General features: G+C 44.4%; 1 protein-coding gene across 1 annotated transcript in view; it reads left to right on the top strand.

The window, feature by feature from the left end:
* Window positions 1-18,579, top strand: part of LOC142814681 (lachesin-like) — a 182,772-nt gene that overhangs the window by 148,044 nt on the left and 16,149 nt on the right. Inside the window, exon 5 of the mRNA XM_075893848.1 lies at window positions 12,362-12,490. Within this exon, the coding sequence (XP_075749963.1) occupies window positions 12,362-12,490 (129 nt within the window). The remainder of the gene's footprint in view (window positions 1-12,361; window positions 12,491-18,579) is intronic.

Here is an 18,579-nt window from a genome sequence, read left to right as displayed (position 1 = left end):
ACAATGCTACACAGTACAGCGATGGACCATTGCCGTTAATTTCTGCGCGTTTTGTAGTTACGTTCGTTTTCTTTCCACGAAATAGCAATAGACGTATCAAGGGGACAGGTTAGTGGCGATCAGCTTACACGCTTCAAGCAACGTACTCAATCAAAGTGGCCGTGAATGATACGACGTTTCATGGAATAAAATGGTTTGTTTTCTTTGTTCTGCCAAACACATTACCGATGACACAAGTGGAGAATGGGGGGACAACTGAGAGAAAGGATGACAAAGAAAAAGGAAAAAAAAAGGGACTGAATGAAAAGAAATTGTAGATGTTGAACGAAGCCATCGGGGAAAGATGTGGTGGGATATTTTTTCACCGACATTGGGACCTGTACGCAGAGTCAAAGGTTAAAACAAACGAAAAGCATTAGCCGGCCTCCCAACAAAAGATGACGAAGTTGCCGCAATTTGTATACTTCAGATCCATGCACCAGCCCAAAGACTCACGCCCAATCAATTTCTCTCCTCGCACTTCGTATAGCTCTGGCACAACACGCTCGAAGAAAGCACGCAGGAGAGAGTCGTACATGACATTACAAACAATGGGGGGGATTGGGCACTGGAAAAAAAAAGCCTGGCTCGGAGCGTTAAAAACGAGGTACTCTGGCGGGACCAACGGTTGCAATCTTTTCAAATTAATGGGCCTGGAGTTACAAGCTTTCCTCCCCAAGGGCTTCTCGCAGTCAACGGCTGGCGGCCCCCCCATTGAACACTCGCGTCTTTAACTGCAGGCGAGCAGCGAACCGCTACACCCCCGCACCCTGCCACAACGGGCTACAAACGATAACAGCGAACCACAGATGGCTTCGGAGCCCCGCGACTTTTCGAATCAAAATCCCTGCCATTAAACTCGAAAACCTCCTCAATCTCACTCACCCCCCCGTTCGTCCCTCTTCCGATCACTCCCTCAGCCTCGCGCTTTCCGCTCTTTGCGACTGCTTGAATTCAAGCAAGCGGGTTTCATTGCCATCTGTCGTCTCGAAATCGCACTGCATCTCGACGCTCTCGTTCCTCCGGCGGTGGCATTCGCTCTTTCTACAGAGAAGAGGGCTTGTCCCGCGCGCGCATACAGCGTACGGCGCCGAGAGAAAACGCCGCACCGCTGGCCCGAAACGCTAGTCGAGCAATTAGTCAGGCGGAGTGAACAGTCGCTGCCCCCCCCCCCCCCCCACTTCCGCGAGCCTCCAACAAGGACCCATGCGCGCGTATCTGCCACGCTCCGTGAAAAGGGCCACTGCTCTGAGGGAGGAAAGATGGCCTTAATCAATGCTCGTGCGTGCCGGCGCTGTCACCTCGGAGGGTGCCGGCGTCGCATACGCACTTCGAAAGCCGCGTTGTCATTAAGTAACCAAGGGGCTTTCCTCCAATGACGCGTATCACCGCTGTTTCCTTTCGAGAGCGGCGGCGACTGCAGTCGGTTCGCGGGAGCCCGACCAAGAAGAGGTGGCCGACTCGCGCCGAGGCATCGCCGTCCAAGTGTCGCGTTTTCGGCGCCTTTTCCCGTAAAGAGCTGGATTCGAGAACTGGCGTGGAAATAAGGAGGCGAGAGGGTAGCGAGATCAGGGTCGGAGAGGGGGAGGGAAGTCGAGCCGTTGTAATTGAATTTCTGATTACAAAGCGGCACGAACACCCCCCGACCAGATGGGTATCCCCTGTAACACAGGGAAGGAGAACGTCATGGTCGTAATGAACATCGTTGTTCTTTGCCACCCGCTCCCATTTTTTCCCCTCTTTCCTTTTTACTCTGCTATACCCGAGGCGAATTCTACGCTAGCTAGACGATGCTGCCACTCGGCGACAAAAACTGTCTCCGACTGCGCGTTTGGTTCTTTTAAGACCCCGGCTGCGCACTCGCAAGAAGTAAAATAACACTCTCACATTTTACGTACTAAACGATAGGTGCCCTTGTCGCTAGTACGAGGGACGGAATGAAAGAAATCTGTGCCACTTTGTATCAGCTCACGTTTTCTTGTAACGGTTGAAAAAAAAAGCACGTGAAAGAGAGAGAGAGAGAGAGAGATATGAAAAGAGGATACCCTGATTTTATTACAATTTCGTCCTTGCGTGGGGTGAAGAACTCTCCGTCTTTTTTATTCTTCCCTTACTGGCAGCAGGTGCGTTAATTCTGCGAGGCCGCACAATAAATTTAAAAGCAGTGACCACAGCATTTTAAAAAATGCTGATCTACCGCACGTTCAGGCTTTAGATAAAATTGTTGGCATACGATTGCATTTGTAGCTGTTGCACTGTACTTATAGAAACATTTCAATTTTCGGCTTTTTTACGAATAGTTCCAAATGAGTGTCGGTTATCGTATTTTTTTATTTCTTTGTAGACTACGCGTAAATAGTTAAGAACGTGCGCGCAGAAATCGTCCACATAAAATGATGTTCAAAAACATCGACCATTTCTGTGGAGGCGGCACTATTACACGACTGGCGCACGCAAATTTTCCGCCTCTGTAACGTTTAGAAATATATCGCTGCATGAAGTAGTGGCAATATTTTTACGTCTTTTCAAGCATACTCGAAGCCCACCACGTTCCTAGATGGGGGCTTACTGTATAAGAGCAAGCAGGAAGCTTGAAATATTCTAAGAGAAATTGGACTACATCGTGCCGCATGCCTCATTAGAACACCAGCTCCCACAGTTATCTATAATTGGGCCTTTGCATGTATGATTTCTGCCGAATATAGCAAAGCGCTAGGTTTAATGTGTCTTGCAATGTTCACCACGTATATTAACGACCGATTCGAAAAATTGTGATCCACTGCATTCTGTGACGATAACTTGGTCTCCTCTAAAAGCTTTGATAGACAATACTACTTTTCAGAGCTCATCCTCAACTTCGGTGCTCGCTCGAATGTGGTAATGCGTAAAAGAATTTTCTCCTGAGAGCACCTTTAGGGGCGAAACTACTTAGGGTGTGGGTTGTTCCCTCCTCTGTAGTAGTGGTAGTAGTAGTCAAACAAAACGAAGAGTCAGATCAGGAGGAAGAACAGGAAGTAGAACATTATTTGAAGTGAAGGGGTAGATTGGGGGGGGGGGGGGATAAACAACAAGAGGAAAGGCAGGGAGATTAACCAGGCACATGCCCGGTTTGCTATCCTACGCTGGGGGAATAGGAAGGGGCATAAAGATGAGAGAGGGAAAGAGAAGAGAAAGAGAGAGAGAGAAAAAAAAGGAGGATTGTCAGTCAATCGGCTGGCGCGTATGCAGCGGTGGCCCTACACAAAAGTTAAAGGTGGTCACATAGGCCTGTAGTTCTCAAAAAGCACAAGACAGCTTTGACTGCTTTTTGAGCCGACGAAAGGCTATGACGGTGTTCCAGTAGCATTTGCACAGAGAGTGGCCGATCGTCCAATTGTCGCAATGCGTCCGAAAGATTCTGTCTTTCAGAGGCAAATCGGGGGCAATGGCATATCAGATGGTTGATGTCTTCTTTGGTGCAGCAGATGTCGCATTGTGCACTGTCGGTCAATCCGATGAGGGCTCTATATGCTTTTGTGAAGGCAACCCCCAACCAAAGGCGACAAAGAAGTGAAGCTTCACGTCGACGAAGTCCGGATGGAGGTCGAAGTTCAAGTCGAGGGTTTATTTGGTGTAGTCTCGTATGTCTTATGCTTGGGGTGTTCCACTCCTGCAGATTCAGACTACGTGCCAGGTGAATAAGTTGCTTTGAAGCGTCGGTCCTTGACAAAGGAATCGGAAGGGTGTGCTCTTCCTGGTGCAATGTGCGAGCCGCGTTGTCTGCGGAATCATTGCCACTGATCCCACAATGGCCAGGAAGCCACTGAAACTTGACCTCGTGGCCTGTTTCTGTGACGTGGTGAACAAGCTTGACAACTTCGTAAGTTAATTGTTCATGGCAACCTCGTCGAAGGACTGACTGCATGCTCTGTAGGGATGGTTTTGAGTCGGAAAACACAGCCCATTTACTCGGTCTTTGGGATTTGATGTACTCTAGGGCGCCACGCAAAGCCGCAAGTTCTGCCGCTGTGGACGTAGTGACATGCGACAGTTTGATTCGCAGAGTGATTCCTCTAGCTGGAATCACCACCGCACCACCAGAACCAGACGCTGTGGTTGAACCATCGGTGTATATGTGCACGTGGTTGTTGTACATTTTGTGCAGATGGCTCAAACTCAATTGTAGAAAAAAGGGAACTCGGGAGCATGTAAAATGGTCAAGGACATTACTCGTGCAGACTAACGCGCATCTTCTTGCCCTCTTGTCATCCCCGCCTGCAGAGCCCGCGCGACGCTCTCGGTGGTACGAAAGGAGAGAGAAAGCGCTTAATGCACGTGACAAATCCCTGCAACTGGATGACTTCAAAAAAAAAATTGCGGCAGTCGCTTCGTAAGTTATCAGACTATTTTAATAAGACCTTTTGGGGATCAATTAGAAAAGTGTTCTCACATATAAATTGTTGGACATTTCTAAGAATGCGACAAACACATGAGATGTGTACAGGAGTTTTAATAAATAGGACAGCATGCCATGTAATGTCTAAACCAGCGGGCTTCGATCCTCGAAGAGTTGTCCGCCTAGGTGCATCAGTGGCCCGGGCGTTCGGCTGCGAAGCCGATGGTTGCGGGTTAGATCCCGGCCACGGTGGTCAAACTTCTAAAGAGGAGGAAATGGAAAGGCCCATGTACCGTGCAATGTCCATTCAGGTTAAAGAACACCAGATGTTCAAAATTTCAGGAGCCCTCCACTACTGCGTCCCTCATAATCATATCGTGGTTTCGGAATGAAAAACCCTACATAATATTATTAGTATTATTCTCAAACGCGGAAGTTTTTCGCACTACTTTTGAGGTATCAGACTGTCAAGTCGAGATGCATGTGTAGGTATCTCCTAGTGTGAAATTTCCAAAATCGAGCGAGAAAAAAAAAACGTCACCATATATGCGAGAGTGCACAATCTCCTCATTGACGTGCGTGCGCGAATCCGCCGATATGTCGCAATCCCCATGATTGAAATATTTCATCACATCACACCTTTAGAGAGCATGAGGCTTTTCATGTGTGACCTAGTTTTTGTACTCATTATTTTCCGGAGTGAGAGTGTAACCTGACAACGTGGTAGTGACGGCGGCTTGAGAAATAGGACGACCGTGATCGACTTCGACTCTGATCCACACGTGTTCGTTAAACGTGTACCTGAAATGCATAAGATACGAGCATACGCCTGGAATAGTTCATGTACAAGACTGATATCGACGTCTGCCGAAATAAAAAGATGGACCATGAGGGACCAAGTTTCAGTGTCCTAACTACTGCCGCAGTATTTCTCCTTTTCTTTCAGACCTGATCACATAACGTAGGCATAACTTTAGGTGGAACCCGAAAATTTAGAATAGGACCCAGATTTCACCCTTTTGCTTAAATTTACACATCGATCTTTTTTTTTTGGTGATACGCAGAAAAAGAAGAAAAAAAAACCACTACTTTAGCGAAATACCAGCTCCTCTCGACCATCTCACGCCACAGCATAAAAGCATATTAAAGTAGTGAAATGAAGTCTTACAGTTCACTTCTCTTCTTCCACTATTGCGATCACAGCATACGCGGCTTGAAAAAGTTATTTCGTTGTACAGGTATGTAACAGTGCCTTCCGCCCACGCGATTCGAATCAATATTCGTATGTTTGTTTTGCACACAATCACAGAGATATATTTTATCTTGGTTAGTATAAATAATGAACGCAAACAGTATAAATAATGAACGCAAAATATAAATGGCAACAGAAGACGCAGAAACAGCTCTACCTACGATATACATCACAATCAGTAGCTACGCCTTGAATTCGAAGCGACTTATACACAAATAAGAAAGCTTCTCGTCGTTTAAATGTGTATTTCTTTCCATTTATTGCATCTATCTAATCGCATCCTATTTGTTTCGCGAAAGTAAAGCAGTTCGTTCAGTAGGCGCGTATTGAATTTTAGGTGCCGACAAAATCTTCAGCTTGATTGTAGAGGCGAAACAACTTCATCTTGTTATGGCCTTGCGGGGGCTGCGACAGTGGCTTTGTTTGCCGACGTTCGTCAACATAATTTTTCGCAAAAAATTGGACGAAGCAAAGACCAGACAAGCTGATCGATGTCTCCGGAAGAATTCAAAACTTGCGGAAGTGCTCCCTGCGAAATAAAGCAGCCATTTTGACTGCTTGCTTGTGGTGTTGTTTGGTAGCCATCTTAGCTATACTCGGAGGCAACTTATCTTGGCAATGGAAAAGCTTCGTGGCTACGAAGGCGGGGTACCCTGATATCGGTGTTACTACGCAAACAGCCCAGTAGCTTGCAGCCAATTTTGATTCAATTTCTGGTTTTGCTTGCCCATGGCCTTTATTGACAATCTTGAGAAGCGGCTGCTTATTCTAGCGCACATGTTGCCGATAACTCGCTTGCTCGGTTCTTGCCGCCACTTTCCGTCATATTTTCAGCATATCTTTCTCGGAGAACAAAACGAAGAGTTTGGGGTGGTACATGTTGCAGCCGGCATCGGGGACACCGAGCACTGTGAGAACAGACGAGTGGAAAACGTGGCGGTGTAGAAAAAATTCAAGGGGTAGAATATTCTGTTTCTACATTTTTATACGCTTTGAAAATTTTTCCCCAGTGGATTCTTACACTTGTTTTATTTTGATAATAAACGAAACTTTATTGTTTCAATTTAGTTTAGTCATAAACTAGGGAAGTCTAAACTAGGGAAACTAGGGAAGTCTTGGCACGCATGCAGGCAAGCGTTTCGGTTCTGTTGATTCCACAGTACAGCCAAGAAAAATTGTCGCCGAGTGTTTAAAAAACTTGATTCAGTGGTTTATCTACAGTAGCAAAGGTTCTTCTATAGCAGCAAATATCAGGCTGCCTTCCGCCCCTCATTCCGGCAGAGCGGAATAACGGTTACTTAACTGAACACGGGTTTCATGCTGACGTTTCAACCGAATACTGACACTCAATGCCCTTTCCGCCTTGTTTCGGTAGTCCTTAATTGACTCAAAAGGTCCGATTCAATATACGAAAAAATGCACGCTGATATAAGTAGATGTAAGAAAAAAATGTTGCATTAGAAGTTATGTTAAACAGAAAAGCAAATGAAAGACTTTCTTTTTTACTTATTTTAACTGTATCTGCACTTGAAGCACTGTGCAATATCGGCAACAGAATTTGAATTATGCATTTTAAGTACATGCGAGTAATTTAATGGTTCGTAGTTAGCGGTGTTAGCTTTGTTGTGCCTTTTAATGCAATATCTCACAAAATTGGTTAATTTTTCTGTTTTAAAGCTAATATAAAATGACGTAAAGCACCTTGCGAAACCCTGTCCCATTAAACAAATACCAAGCATTAACTCTGCAGTTCTAAAACATCTGAAAAAGAGCTTCGCAAACTTTGTAAATCATGCCCATGGTAATTTTTAGAGAATACGTTATTGAAATTGAGGTCTTTTCTTGTGTGTTAGCCCAAAAGGATTAGTCTAAAAAATGTACACTAACACTTAAAAAAATGCGCTCTTTCTAAATTTTACAAAACGAACTTCTTTCAGCAAATCCAGACTTACAACTCACTGTCTCCTCTCTGCCTCTCTCTCGAATTCGCCATTGAGTCCACATGAATGAGATGTCTTCAATCTCATTCTTTTTTTAAGCATTTTTTGTCGGGAAGTCGTTCATTTGAAAACATCCTACGGGCATCGATATTATTTAAAAGCTTACTTATCTTGAATGGTATCTGCATTATGCAAACGCCAATAAAAGACATTCTGGTTCACCAGTAATAGGGCTTTACATCGCATCTCAACGCCCGCGGCGATGACCTAGTAGTTTTGGCGCTGGACTGCTGGTCTGAAGGTCATGGGATCAAAGCCCGACTGCGCAGGCCGCGTTTCCATATGCTTGTGTCGCATGTACTTATAGCTAGGTGAGAGAGAGAGAAAACTTTATTTGCGCATAACGCGGAGCATTCCAAATGGTCGGGCCCCTATTCCAGGGCTCCGCTGGCCCTAGCCATCATCTCTACCCGTTGGGCCAGCCAGCGTTGATCAACAATGGCCGAGCTGGACAGCAGCGCCTCCCATTGTTCCTCTGTGTTGTTAATGTTGTGGCGTTCTTCATTGTGATGCGTACACTCCCACGTGATGTGAAACAGTGTTGGTGGGGCCCCACACCACGGACATATGTCTTTGTATGCTGTGGGGTAGAATACATGCAGCCTGTGTAAGTTCGTGTATGTGTTTGTTTGGATTCTGCGTAATGCCACCGATTCCATTGCTGTGAGTTTCTTATGCGGTGCTGGATACACTTTTCTATTGTCCTTGTAATACTGAAGAATTGTACTAAAGTTAGGGTCTAGGGGCGTTGGATGCTCTATTGCAGTGTGCATGGAAGCTCGGTAATTTGTGAAGCCTCGAGCCGCCTCATCCGCAAACTGGTTCCCGGTGACACCCTCGTGCCCTGGCGCCCACATAATGGTTTGGGTGTATTCAATTGGGAAGTCCTTACGAGCTTTGGTTAGAATTTGGAAGACATTCATACATATTCTACCCTTTTCGTAATTTTTCATAAGTATAGTTAGGTGAACCCCATGGTAAAAAGTACCCATGGCCCTCCGTTGCCACGTCCCTCATAGTGACGTCGCTGTTTTGGGACCTAAAAAACTCTCGTCGAATAGCTGTGAAAACATGTGAAGGAAGCGGACACCACCCTTGAAGGTGTACTATTGCCCTATTTTTTTATCTCTTAAAGAAAGACTGGTAAAGCATTGTCATATATGAAACAAAAAGGTCGCTATAGAAAAAGCATGCTGCGTTGCCATAGTGTCAATCGATAGTTCAAGCAAGACATTACATTTTACCTACATTGTACGTTTTAAGGGGAAGTGCTCGGGAAGCTATTGGAGGGCACCATCAGCTGTGGCTTTTTTGTGCCCCTCATGATAACGTCTCAAGTTCACCTTACGTTCGTCACTGATACGTGTCCTTAATATTGTTTCCACTTCAACGCTACTGTCATCGCCCAGTCATCAAAATCAATTTGGCGGGACGCACATTTAAGGTTCTTACCAAAGTTCAACGACACGAAGCCTCATTTACGACGAGATAAGCGAAAAAGCGTTCCGTAGCCTGCATAACGAGACCCCAGAAACCCTAGATGCTCGAGTCAATCACGGCGTGGTGCGGTGCTTGACTTCGGCGTCCCCGGGTTGTCGTCCCGGCGTAGGGCGTGCGGCTCGGAACACGGTGGCTCTCACGAGCGCGAGTCCCAGATTCGGTTACCGCCGAGGCGCTCCCTCGGTTCACGTGCCTGGCAGCGCACGACAACGAGCCAACAAGCAATCGGAAGGCAAGCAAGAGAAATGATGCTAGGAAAAGAAACTCAGAAGAGGTCAGAGTTAGTAAAAAAAACATTTAAAAAAATGACGAAGAGAGAGAGAGAGAGAGAAAGTAGAAGTGAACGTGCGCAGTATGCGCAGAGTTGGGGCATTGCCCTAGTCCCTCGCTTGTGACCTGTCTTTTGTCAAGCTCCTAAACAGCGGGCTTCTTCCCGTGGCAGCCATGGGAGCGGGGAAACGTTAACGCGCAGGGCTAGAAGAGGGCGCCGCTCGCGCCGTACTCGAAAGTGAAACAAGAGGAAGATTCAATTAAGTAGGCTTTAATGGAATAAAAGTTTTGCGTTTCGCCCTATCAATTTCTCGCGCTCCGCAGTAACCCCGACCGACCCACGCACCCGGCCTTTCGTGATCCCCGCTATTGTTCCCCTTCGACTTCACTCCCTCTTCTCGATATCTTCCCTACACCGGGTTTGAAACAAAAGGTCTGCGCGATTATGAGGGAGCAGCGAGCATTTTTATTTGAATCGTTCCTTACTCTTTTTCTTCTTTGTTTTGCGCTACAATTTGGCAGTCTTCGTTTGCCGACAACTTCTACGGCGTCACTCTTGCAGCTCTGGAGACTTGCACAAAGATATCCCCCGGCCGTTCTACGAAAGAAAAGCAGGGCACGTCTTAATGCCGCAATTACGAACACCGCGAAGGAAGAAAGAATGAGCGTTGAATACCGGTGCAGATGAAAGCATGTAATGCATGGCGTAATTTATTTTTGCGTTTTCTTTTGCGGTTACTAATCCAAGGAATTTTGCAGGGATGATTAAGAATAAAAAAAATAAAGACTTGTTACGCAGACGTGTGGCGAGCGGTTGTTCAATCACTGCACCGAAGCAAAAGCAAGCTGGGTCGGGTTTAGTGTTTAATGGAAGCGTAACTCGGTTAACACCAACGTGGTCTGCAACGCGCTCCCCAAGAAGTAGCCATAAATGAATTTCTGCTCGTGGAGGAAAGTCGTGTCTTGTCTGCATGGCAGGAAGCGAGTCAAATATAATGTGAACAGATGCCGCAGGTCTCTTACTTTGACTGAAGCTTCATTTTGAATTTTTGTTTGTGGTCTATTGAGGATTATTTCGTCCGCCTTCATGCTCACTAAGAAACGTTATAAGGTTTTCTAATTAGGTTCCAGACCAGCCTGGCTCCGTTTCAGAAGCATGCTCGAAAAACTTCCTTTTCGCTTACTGTAATAATGGTGCTCGCTTATTGAATAAATGGTAACCTTTAGGAAATAATGCTTCATCTATTTTGAGAAGCATGGCGGCTTTAGCAGTTGGGGGAGAGAGCGGCGGTGGAGATGAAGGAGGCCTTGTTTTGTCTTTTTAGCTTTTTCTTTCATCCTTGTTAAAATGAAAATGAAATGAGCGTGAAGGTTCTGTCCTGTCACTTTAAATCTATTGCAGTAAGTATGCGAAGTCTAAGTTCTCAGATGATATGATTGCAGTCCGATACATACCATGAACTGTGGTTGAGTGGTTTTAGTTCAGTATATGAGTAAAGGCGTACCAATGAGTCACCGTAGCATTCTTGAAACATAGCGAAAGAAAACATTAGAATCTGACGGTTTATTTATTTATTTATTTATTTATTCACTATATTTTCCCCTCAAGGTACAAGGTACATTACAGAGGAGAGGGATCATATATGCATATATATTAGTACAAATATATTAAACTTGACAAATATTACACAGCATATAACCTAAAAAGAACGTAAGTACAATAATACAGACAGTAAATATACAAAGTGCTTCGCAGTAGAACAAAACAGAAAGTTTCACAAAGGCTAAATGTAGGTATTTATTTATATAAGAAGTAATTTTAAAATTGTATGGGAATGCTTGTCATAGAGCCAGGAAGCTGATTTCATTCCCTAGAAGTCATCGGCAAAAATCACAATGAATGGGAAATTGTGTTACTCTTGGGCACCGGAACCTTCTGACGATGGTCGAGACGCGCTGATATGAAAGATGTGGCATGAGGAGTAGCCGGCGCCACGCATTGAAACCAACCTCTCCTTACATACATTTAATTAAAAAAAAGATGTGGCATGTATCGACAGTGAAGACGTGTTGAAAATTTGTTGAAAATATATTTCCCCACATTCATCTCATCTTCTTTGCTATTCACGCAAAAAAATCGAATATAGACAACACAGAGAGAAAAAGGATAATCTGAATCGCTCAAACAATTTCACTGTGTGTGCAGGAGGCACGGTGTTCAGAGCTGAGCGGTTGCCTTGTTGAGCGAAAAAGGTTCCTGTTACAATTTTAATATTTTTTTTATTTGCCGCACCTTACGACGCCGACAAAATAAATTGCGAATGGAGAAGCGAACCCTGGCAGCTGAGTCGTTCTCAATAGAGTCGGCGCCCAAATCCTCCTGGCTTTGCCCTAAAGTTAATAACGTTCGCTTATTCAGCTTGTTTACACACGTAGGCAGACATTAGGCGCGCGAGAAATCAAAATGTACAATTGATTAAAAGATGAAATTTAAATGTAATAGATATAGAAATTCCTTGGTCAAAATTCTTAAGACTAACAGACTTGCACGAGTGGCTGTAGACTCTTAACGATGCCGTATACTGCACGAAATTCCCGCTCTGCATGGTGACGTTATGTATGTGCGTAAACGCTTCTTCTCTCTTTTTCTATTTATTTACTCTTTTTTCAGCATCCCTCATTCATTCCCCCTGTGCAGGGTAGCATTTCAGTTATGCCAGACTGGTTAACATTCCTGCATCTCCTCTCTTTCGTCTTCCTTCCTTTGAATAGATTGACATTTAAGCTGATACCTCGTTGTCCTTTAGTTGATCTCATGGGCATGTTCATCAGCTATCGAGGGGCCAACCAATTATGACGCCATAACTTGAACGCAATTTGAACGATGAAGGTTTTCACTCACCGTTGGCCTGTTAATGATTGCAGTTTCATCGGTGAAAGGCACCTGGCTGAATATCACCAAGGTTTCCCGCCTGCACATGAGTGCCTACCTGTGCATCGCATCCAACGGTGTGCTGCCCTCGGTCAGCAAGCGGATCATCCTTGAAGTCAGCTGTGAGTGCGCCACCAGCTCCCCGCTTTATTCTTGCAGCGTTTTCGGTTCTGGTGCTAAACTACTACTCGTGAACTGTAGGCGAACCAAGTATATTAAACGCCAAGCGAGCGTACGGAAAAGAAGATGGAAATTAGAAGCCACATTAGAGATGACAGCTTGTGAGAGAAGACAGCGAACGGCTAAAAACGTGCAATAAAGAAATTAAAACGTTCGTTGAATTGTGAATATCACTACAGCCATCGTAACGAGTGGACTTGTATTCGTCAAAAGAGCAGCAAGAGAAGTGTCGATCTAGTTAAGATAAACAAAAATTGCTATTGTTACCGCCATTAGATGAACCCCTGTCTGGTCAAGACGAAAAAAAGGCGAGGAGAGATCAACTACTCTCCCTGACTTATCGTGGCTGTTCAGTGATGTACTTAGGCATGCGAGGAGATAATTTCAGCCATGGATAACGTAAATGCAATTTTTTTCTGTACGCATGGCCCCTGAGTGTATAACACGTAATAGAAAAAGAAAAACAATATAAGAACAGAAGTGTTTTTGTGCATTTTTCGACCATTGACGACACTGATTCCCACTTCATCCTCTTTCGTGTAAATTCGCTTTATCTCTTCCTAAAAAGAAGCAAGCATTGGGAAGAGCAATTAAATGGTTCAAAACAAGGTGAAAAAGGTTTGTTTTGTGCAAGCTCAACGTCGATAAGCCATTGAACAGAGAAAGGAGGAAAATTAAAAGCATACAAGTTTAGCCAGTGGCTAATTGTTGAGTAGGTATTGGTTTTTCAATCGTTGAAAATGTATTTTCTCGCATTTACCCCATCTTCTGAGCTCTTTACGCGAAAATTCGAGTACAGATAGCGCAAGGAGAAAAAGGGTAATCTGAATCGCTGAAACGATTTCGCAGTGTGTGCAGAAGACGCGGCGTTTGAAGCTGATGGGTTGTCTTCTTGAGCGAGATAAGTTTGTGTTTAATTTTGCAATTTGTTTTTGTTTGCCGCACTTCCCAACTCCGACAAAATAAATTGCGAACGGACGAGCGAAGCCTGGCAGCTGAGTCGTTCCCGAGAGAGTCGGCACCCAAATCCCCTGGCTCTGCCGTTCGCAGGCTGAACGTCGTAGGAATCGAGATAAGCCTTAGCGCGCATCCCAAACGAGAATAAAGATTTTAAGCACGTCTTGATATCGCGCTCGGTTGCTTTTTTATGTCTTTGCGTAAACGTTTCGCGCATGCCCATTTCGTTTAAGGGCAACAAAAAAAAAAACGTTCACAAAATCTTATTGGAGCGTCGAAAAACGACGCTTTCGTAGACACGTAAACCCAGCTGCTGTAGAGAGTGCTCGAAAACGTGACATGAAAAGACGAAAGGGTTATTGTCGTTTTCCTTTAGTTGAAATTCTACTTTATTAATTTTTTAATTTCTACTGGGTGCTCTGGTGCTTCAGCAATGCGCTTGCTAATGACTGAGAGCATTTCTACGGCGAGGCACGGTATAACTCACGTTGTAGGGCTGGCTTACCGAGTTTCAAATTCGCCAGGAACTCGGGAAGGTCATAAATGCAAAACGTTCATTGATGTGCTATTATTTAGTCGTACACCTAATAATAGTGATAAAAGTCGAAGCGCTGTTGATTTTAACTGTAGTGGACACCCTGTGCCTGACGAACGCGTTGATAATGGATTAGTTTGCCGATATCGCCATTGTGGGTGGCCGCAGCAACATCTGGTTCAAGTTCCTCTCGCTAAAAACTTTTTTTCTTTTTCGTTGTGTGCGCGCCCTGTGGTGGCTGATAGAAGCCCTGTTTTACCTGTGGTATGCATAGCATCAGGCGTGGCAGGAAAACAGTATCCGGTATCGGTACACAGTTGTAAAGTATAAGAAAGAAATATGCACATATTACCTATCTTTCTTTCTGCTTAGCTCAGTGTTGAATTGTGACCATTTGGCATGGTGGGGATAGGTACGATGCTGTGAGGCACACACACTTCTGGGAAAACATAAGCTGTGTTAAGATGCAATCAGTCACGTTATTTGCACGAATGCTTTTTTTTTGTGAAAGTGAGTAGCCTACTCGGACATCTCCCTTGCAATCATATAACATCTGTGCGTTCTAATGCGTCTGATAGCACGATATCTGGAAGCTACGTTAGAAATGTCACATTTATCAGGTACGCATATTTAAGGATCGATTACATTCAAAGCTAGCAGTGAAAGAATCCGTCCTTTTACCTTTCAGCCTTTGGTGTAGAAAGTTTAGCTCCATATCCTCGTATTTTGCGTAGGATAAACTTTATCCTGAATAGCTTTGTATATATTGGACTAAAATGCACAACACTCTGGTTTCACATGTAACAAAGCTGTATTCGGAGGCACCAACTCTCTTTCTTTGTTCTGAGTTTTGCGCGCGCTAAAAAAAGTTGCATAATGGGCACCACTAGCTCACTCTTGCTAATAAAATTGGCCTTTTTTGTGCATAGCATTGTATTGTCAGCGTGGCGTAATAAACACAGCGGTACTTACAAACGCTTATGTATGCCTTTGTAGTATAAAGAAACACACCACAGATATGGTGTGTTGATGTGTCTCAGATATGCGCAATAATTGATTTCAAATGACAATACGCACAAGTATGAACGCAGAAATTAGAGCAATACTGGTTGGCACAGCGGATGTGATTTAACTTTAGCCGTTTCGGGTGACGCACAGACAAGTCGACAGGCAGACAGACAGATCAAAATTTTTGCGTTGAAGTATACCAAGAAAAGCTATTTCCTTTGAAAACCTTGAGCTCCTTCCTTCTCCCAATATAGTGTAGCAAACCGGGCGCTCGCCTGGTTGACATTCTTGCCTTTCTTTCCTCTACCCCTTCCTCCTCCAACTCTCTCGACTAACTTGAACGTTCGTAGAAGGTCGGAATGGTAATTCATTTTGATTATAATACCGACTAAGTTTATAAAAGTGAAGCTTACTCCCACATGGGGCCAACAGTTGTAACTGTGGGACTCCTATATGCACAGCTGTAACAGCAGTTAGTGGCGTGCAGTGCGGCATCACTGGAGAAATAATCAATTTGACCTGAAACTACTGGCGACTCTCGCGTTGCCAGCTGGCGTTCATGTTCGTGTGTGTCAAAACGCGCTATCGTAACGGCTCGGACAGCCTGTTTTAGAGTGCGCTAGGCAACGAGAAAGCACCTTGCTCGGGCTCTAGGTTTGCAAAAAAAACACTAAAAAGTCAATCGTGTATGTCACTCCTCTAATATTTTATTTCATGACACAGAACCTCCACCGTATTTTGCAGTTATTTCCTGCGAAGCTATTGTTCTCCAAGATATTCTACGATTCTCACGCATCCGTGAAAACACCATCTGGCAATATTCGAGAAGACACCCTAATATCAGACATCTTGAAATGTTTTTTAAACGACAAAGTTAAGCTATGCCTCTAGCTCGTCCAGCATACTTTTGGCGATTTTCTTCCTCTTTCCAATCATCTTTTTCTCATTGCTAGCGCTTTCGTAACCTTGGCGTAATCGAAGATGTTTTACGCAGCGGTGACATCAGCAGGAGATAAGGAGGGTGTCGTTGACTTCTTACACACCCTTCAGAGTGCCTTGAGTTTAATGGTAACGAATCGTCCAACCTTATACGCGAGGTAGATGCTTCAATAGAAAGCGCTTGGCGCACCACAGAGTGTGTGCTGGTGAAAACATAAAAGCAAAAGAGTGCAGCTACACTGCTGCTATGTGGCTTCGTGCCGCCGACGTGTTTTGCAATCCTACATTCGCGATGTCGCCCCACACGTGGCGCTCCTTTCGCTGCGATGACTGGCCGATGCCGAGACATCTGCCCTGCAACATTTAAGTTTTATGCCAAGCACGTATACTCATGAAACAGTACAGGAAATAGACAAAAATTTACTCTCATAGTAAAAAGGTACAGCTAAAAATTTTCAAAAGCGAACAAGGCATTGCTTCTGTGGAAGACGTGTGTAGAATATTTCGGTTTTCGACTTCGGTGAAAATTTACTCGCAATATTTATATCACCATTTCTGTTCATAGTGATAGAAACTGTCATTTTTCTCATTACGCAGCTTTTTTTATCATTTTTCAAGCTCACACGTAAGTAGCTTGTTAGTATATTTAGACTGCTTGATTCATATCCTTAATTAACAAGTTACCAACTTATACTATATTTTCTTACCCCCCTGCCCCATTAGTTATACCATGGCTTAGTATAGCTATAATTATACCCTAGAACATATGTACCACAGCTTATACCATGATTTGTGCCCATGGTTGCATTTTCCTGCGCACAACACAACTCAGTTTTTGAGTGATTAGGACTTGTGCGAACGCCTATGAGTAGCCCTGCACTCCCACATGTGTCAGCGTGTTGGCTTATAAATTATTTCCTTTCGTGATTTCTTTCTAAGCTTTCTATTATCCATTTGCCAATGCCCCAATACAAGGTAGCCCAATGTCGAGTATAGCTACATTCGTGGTTAACTTTCTTCTTTCCTGTTTTCTAGCTTTTGTCTTGACCAATTGACTAACGATGTGAGCAGGCGATTTACACAATTCAGACCGTTTTCCTGACTTCTTACAATCGCCTCTGTGCGCAGTCAGTTCATACAGGCAATATTTTATGGTGGTGAAAACGGAAGAAAAGAATTCATATGAGCGGAAAAGGCAAGCGTAGCTACAACCATTGCAATGTCGCTGCCTTGCTTGACTTGCACGTACCTCTTTATTTTTTTTAACCGGGAAAATGCAGGTCGCCAGGGCGTTCCATATTTTAGTGAGTGGAAATTTTCGTGACACAGAAATAGATGCGGCACTCTACATACTAAAAGTTAAAATGATGGTACAGGACCACTTCTTCTGTGGTATACTGTGTCCATTTCGAGAGTCCATAATCCGCGACACACTTGCTTTGGTCTTGCTCGGGCCGGCATTTACACAGTCTTCTCCTCCTTCGAACGACAGGCCGCGGGCCTGGTTGACTACCCGGTCATGATCACTGGGTTCACGGACCGTTAAACTACCTGCTACTTGAAGCTAATTTCTATGTGTGTCTGTGACACCACATTGTACTATGCCGTCAAGCAGGCTTTCGAAATGAAACATATCACAATAAAAGATGACACACGTCATGGCATAAATACATACGCTGCAAAAACTTACAAGCTCGAAGAAGCTAGTTAATTCAAAGGTACTAGCTGGAGAAGCATTTGGGATTTAGTTTCAGGGTGCGTGTGATTGGCTATAGTTAGAAATTGTGTGCGACTTCGGTGTTTTATGCCAAACAGCTTCGCTGGACATTCAACTTCTCATCTTAGAATGACTCCACAACCTTTGTTGTTGTTTTTAATCTAAATGATGACAATTTATGGTCAGTTTGTACAGTATGCACACAATAGCCCAGCAAGAAGCTCTACTCGCTGCGATCAGCTTCCGCAAACTTTTCCTAACTTCATACTATGTTAGCAAAAAATATTATAAGACGCAAGACGGCAATGTGTCTTCAGCTTCTTCAACTATTGTAAGACAGTAGCAGCGTTGGAGTCTCGACGGCGTTTATTAGGCCGAATCGCCTGATCAACGCTTCGAACGAAGACGACGTTTTTCGTGATGATGATGATTATATACCGATGAAGAAGATGAAGGTCAAACGTAGTGAATATTGTGCTTACACTAATTTTTCTCGCTCCGAACCGGCAATTTGGGCGCTGTTTATGACGGTGGTGTATATCGCACGAATAATTTTAAGCGCGACACGTGAAACACCTCCGTACCACGAAAACGGCCGTCGGAAGGCATGACAACAGGGGTTACTCGATAGTTAACAGGAGACGTCTGCTCGACTATAGCGTAGGGGTATGATGAAACGTGAGTGAAACTTATCACACAGGCTGGGAACCCGCGTTGAGGTCCACAACAGTACTTCGTCTCCAGTATTGAAGAGAACTACGCGGTGGATGCCATCGTAGCGAGTCTTCCGCTTTTGTTGGCTTGCCTCTGTATTGAGGTGGGCGCGTCGGTGACAATCGGCCAGGCGAGAGATTAAGTGCTCCATCGAAGACGAT

This window comes from Rhipicephalus microplus, chromosome 1 (assembly GCF_043290135.1).
Source record: "Rhipicephalus microplus isolate Deutch F79 chromosome 1, USDA_Rmic, whole genome shotgun sequence".
Classification (NCBI taxonomy): domain Eukaryota; kingdom Metazoa; phylum Arthropoda; class Arachnida; order Ixodida; family Ixodidae; genus Rhipicephalus; species Rhipicephalus microplus.
Note: the sequence above shows the minus strand (reverse complement) of the source record. Positions and strands in the feature narration are given on the sequence as shown.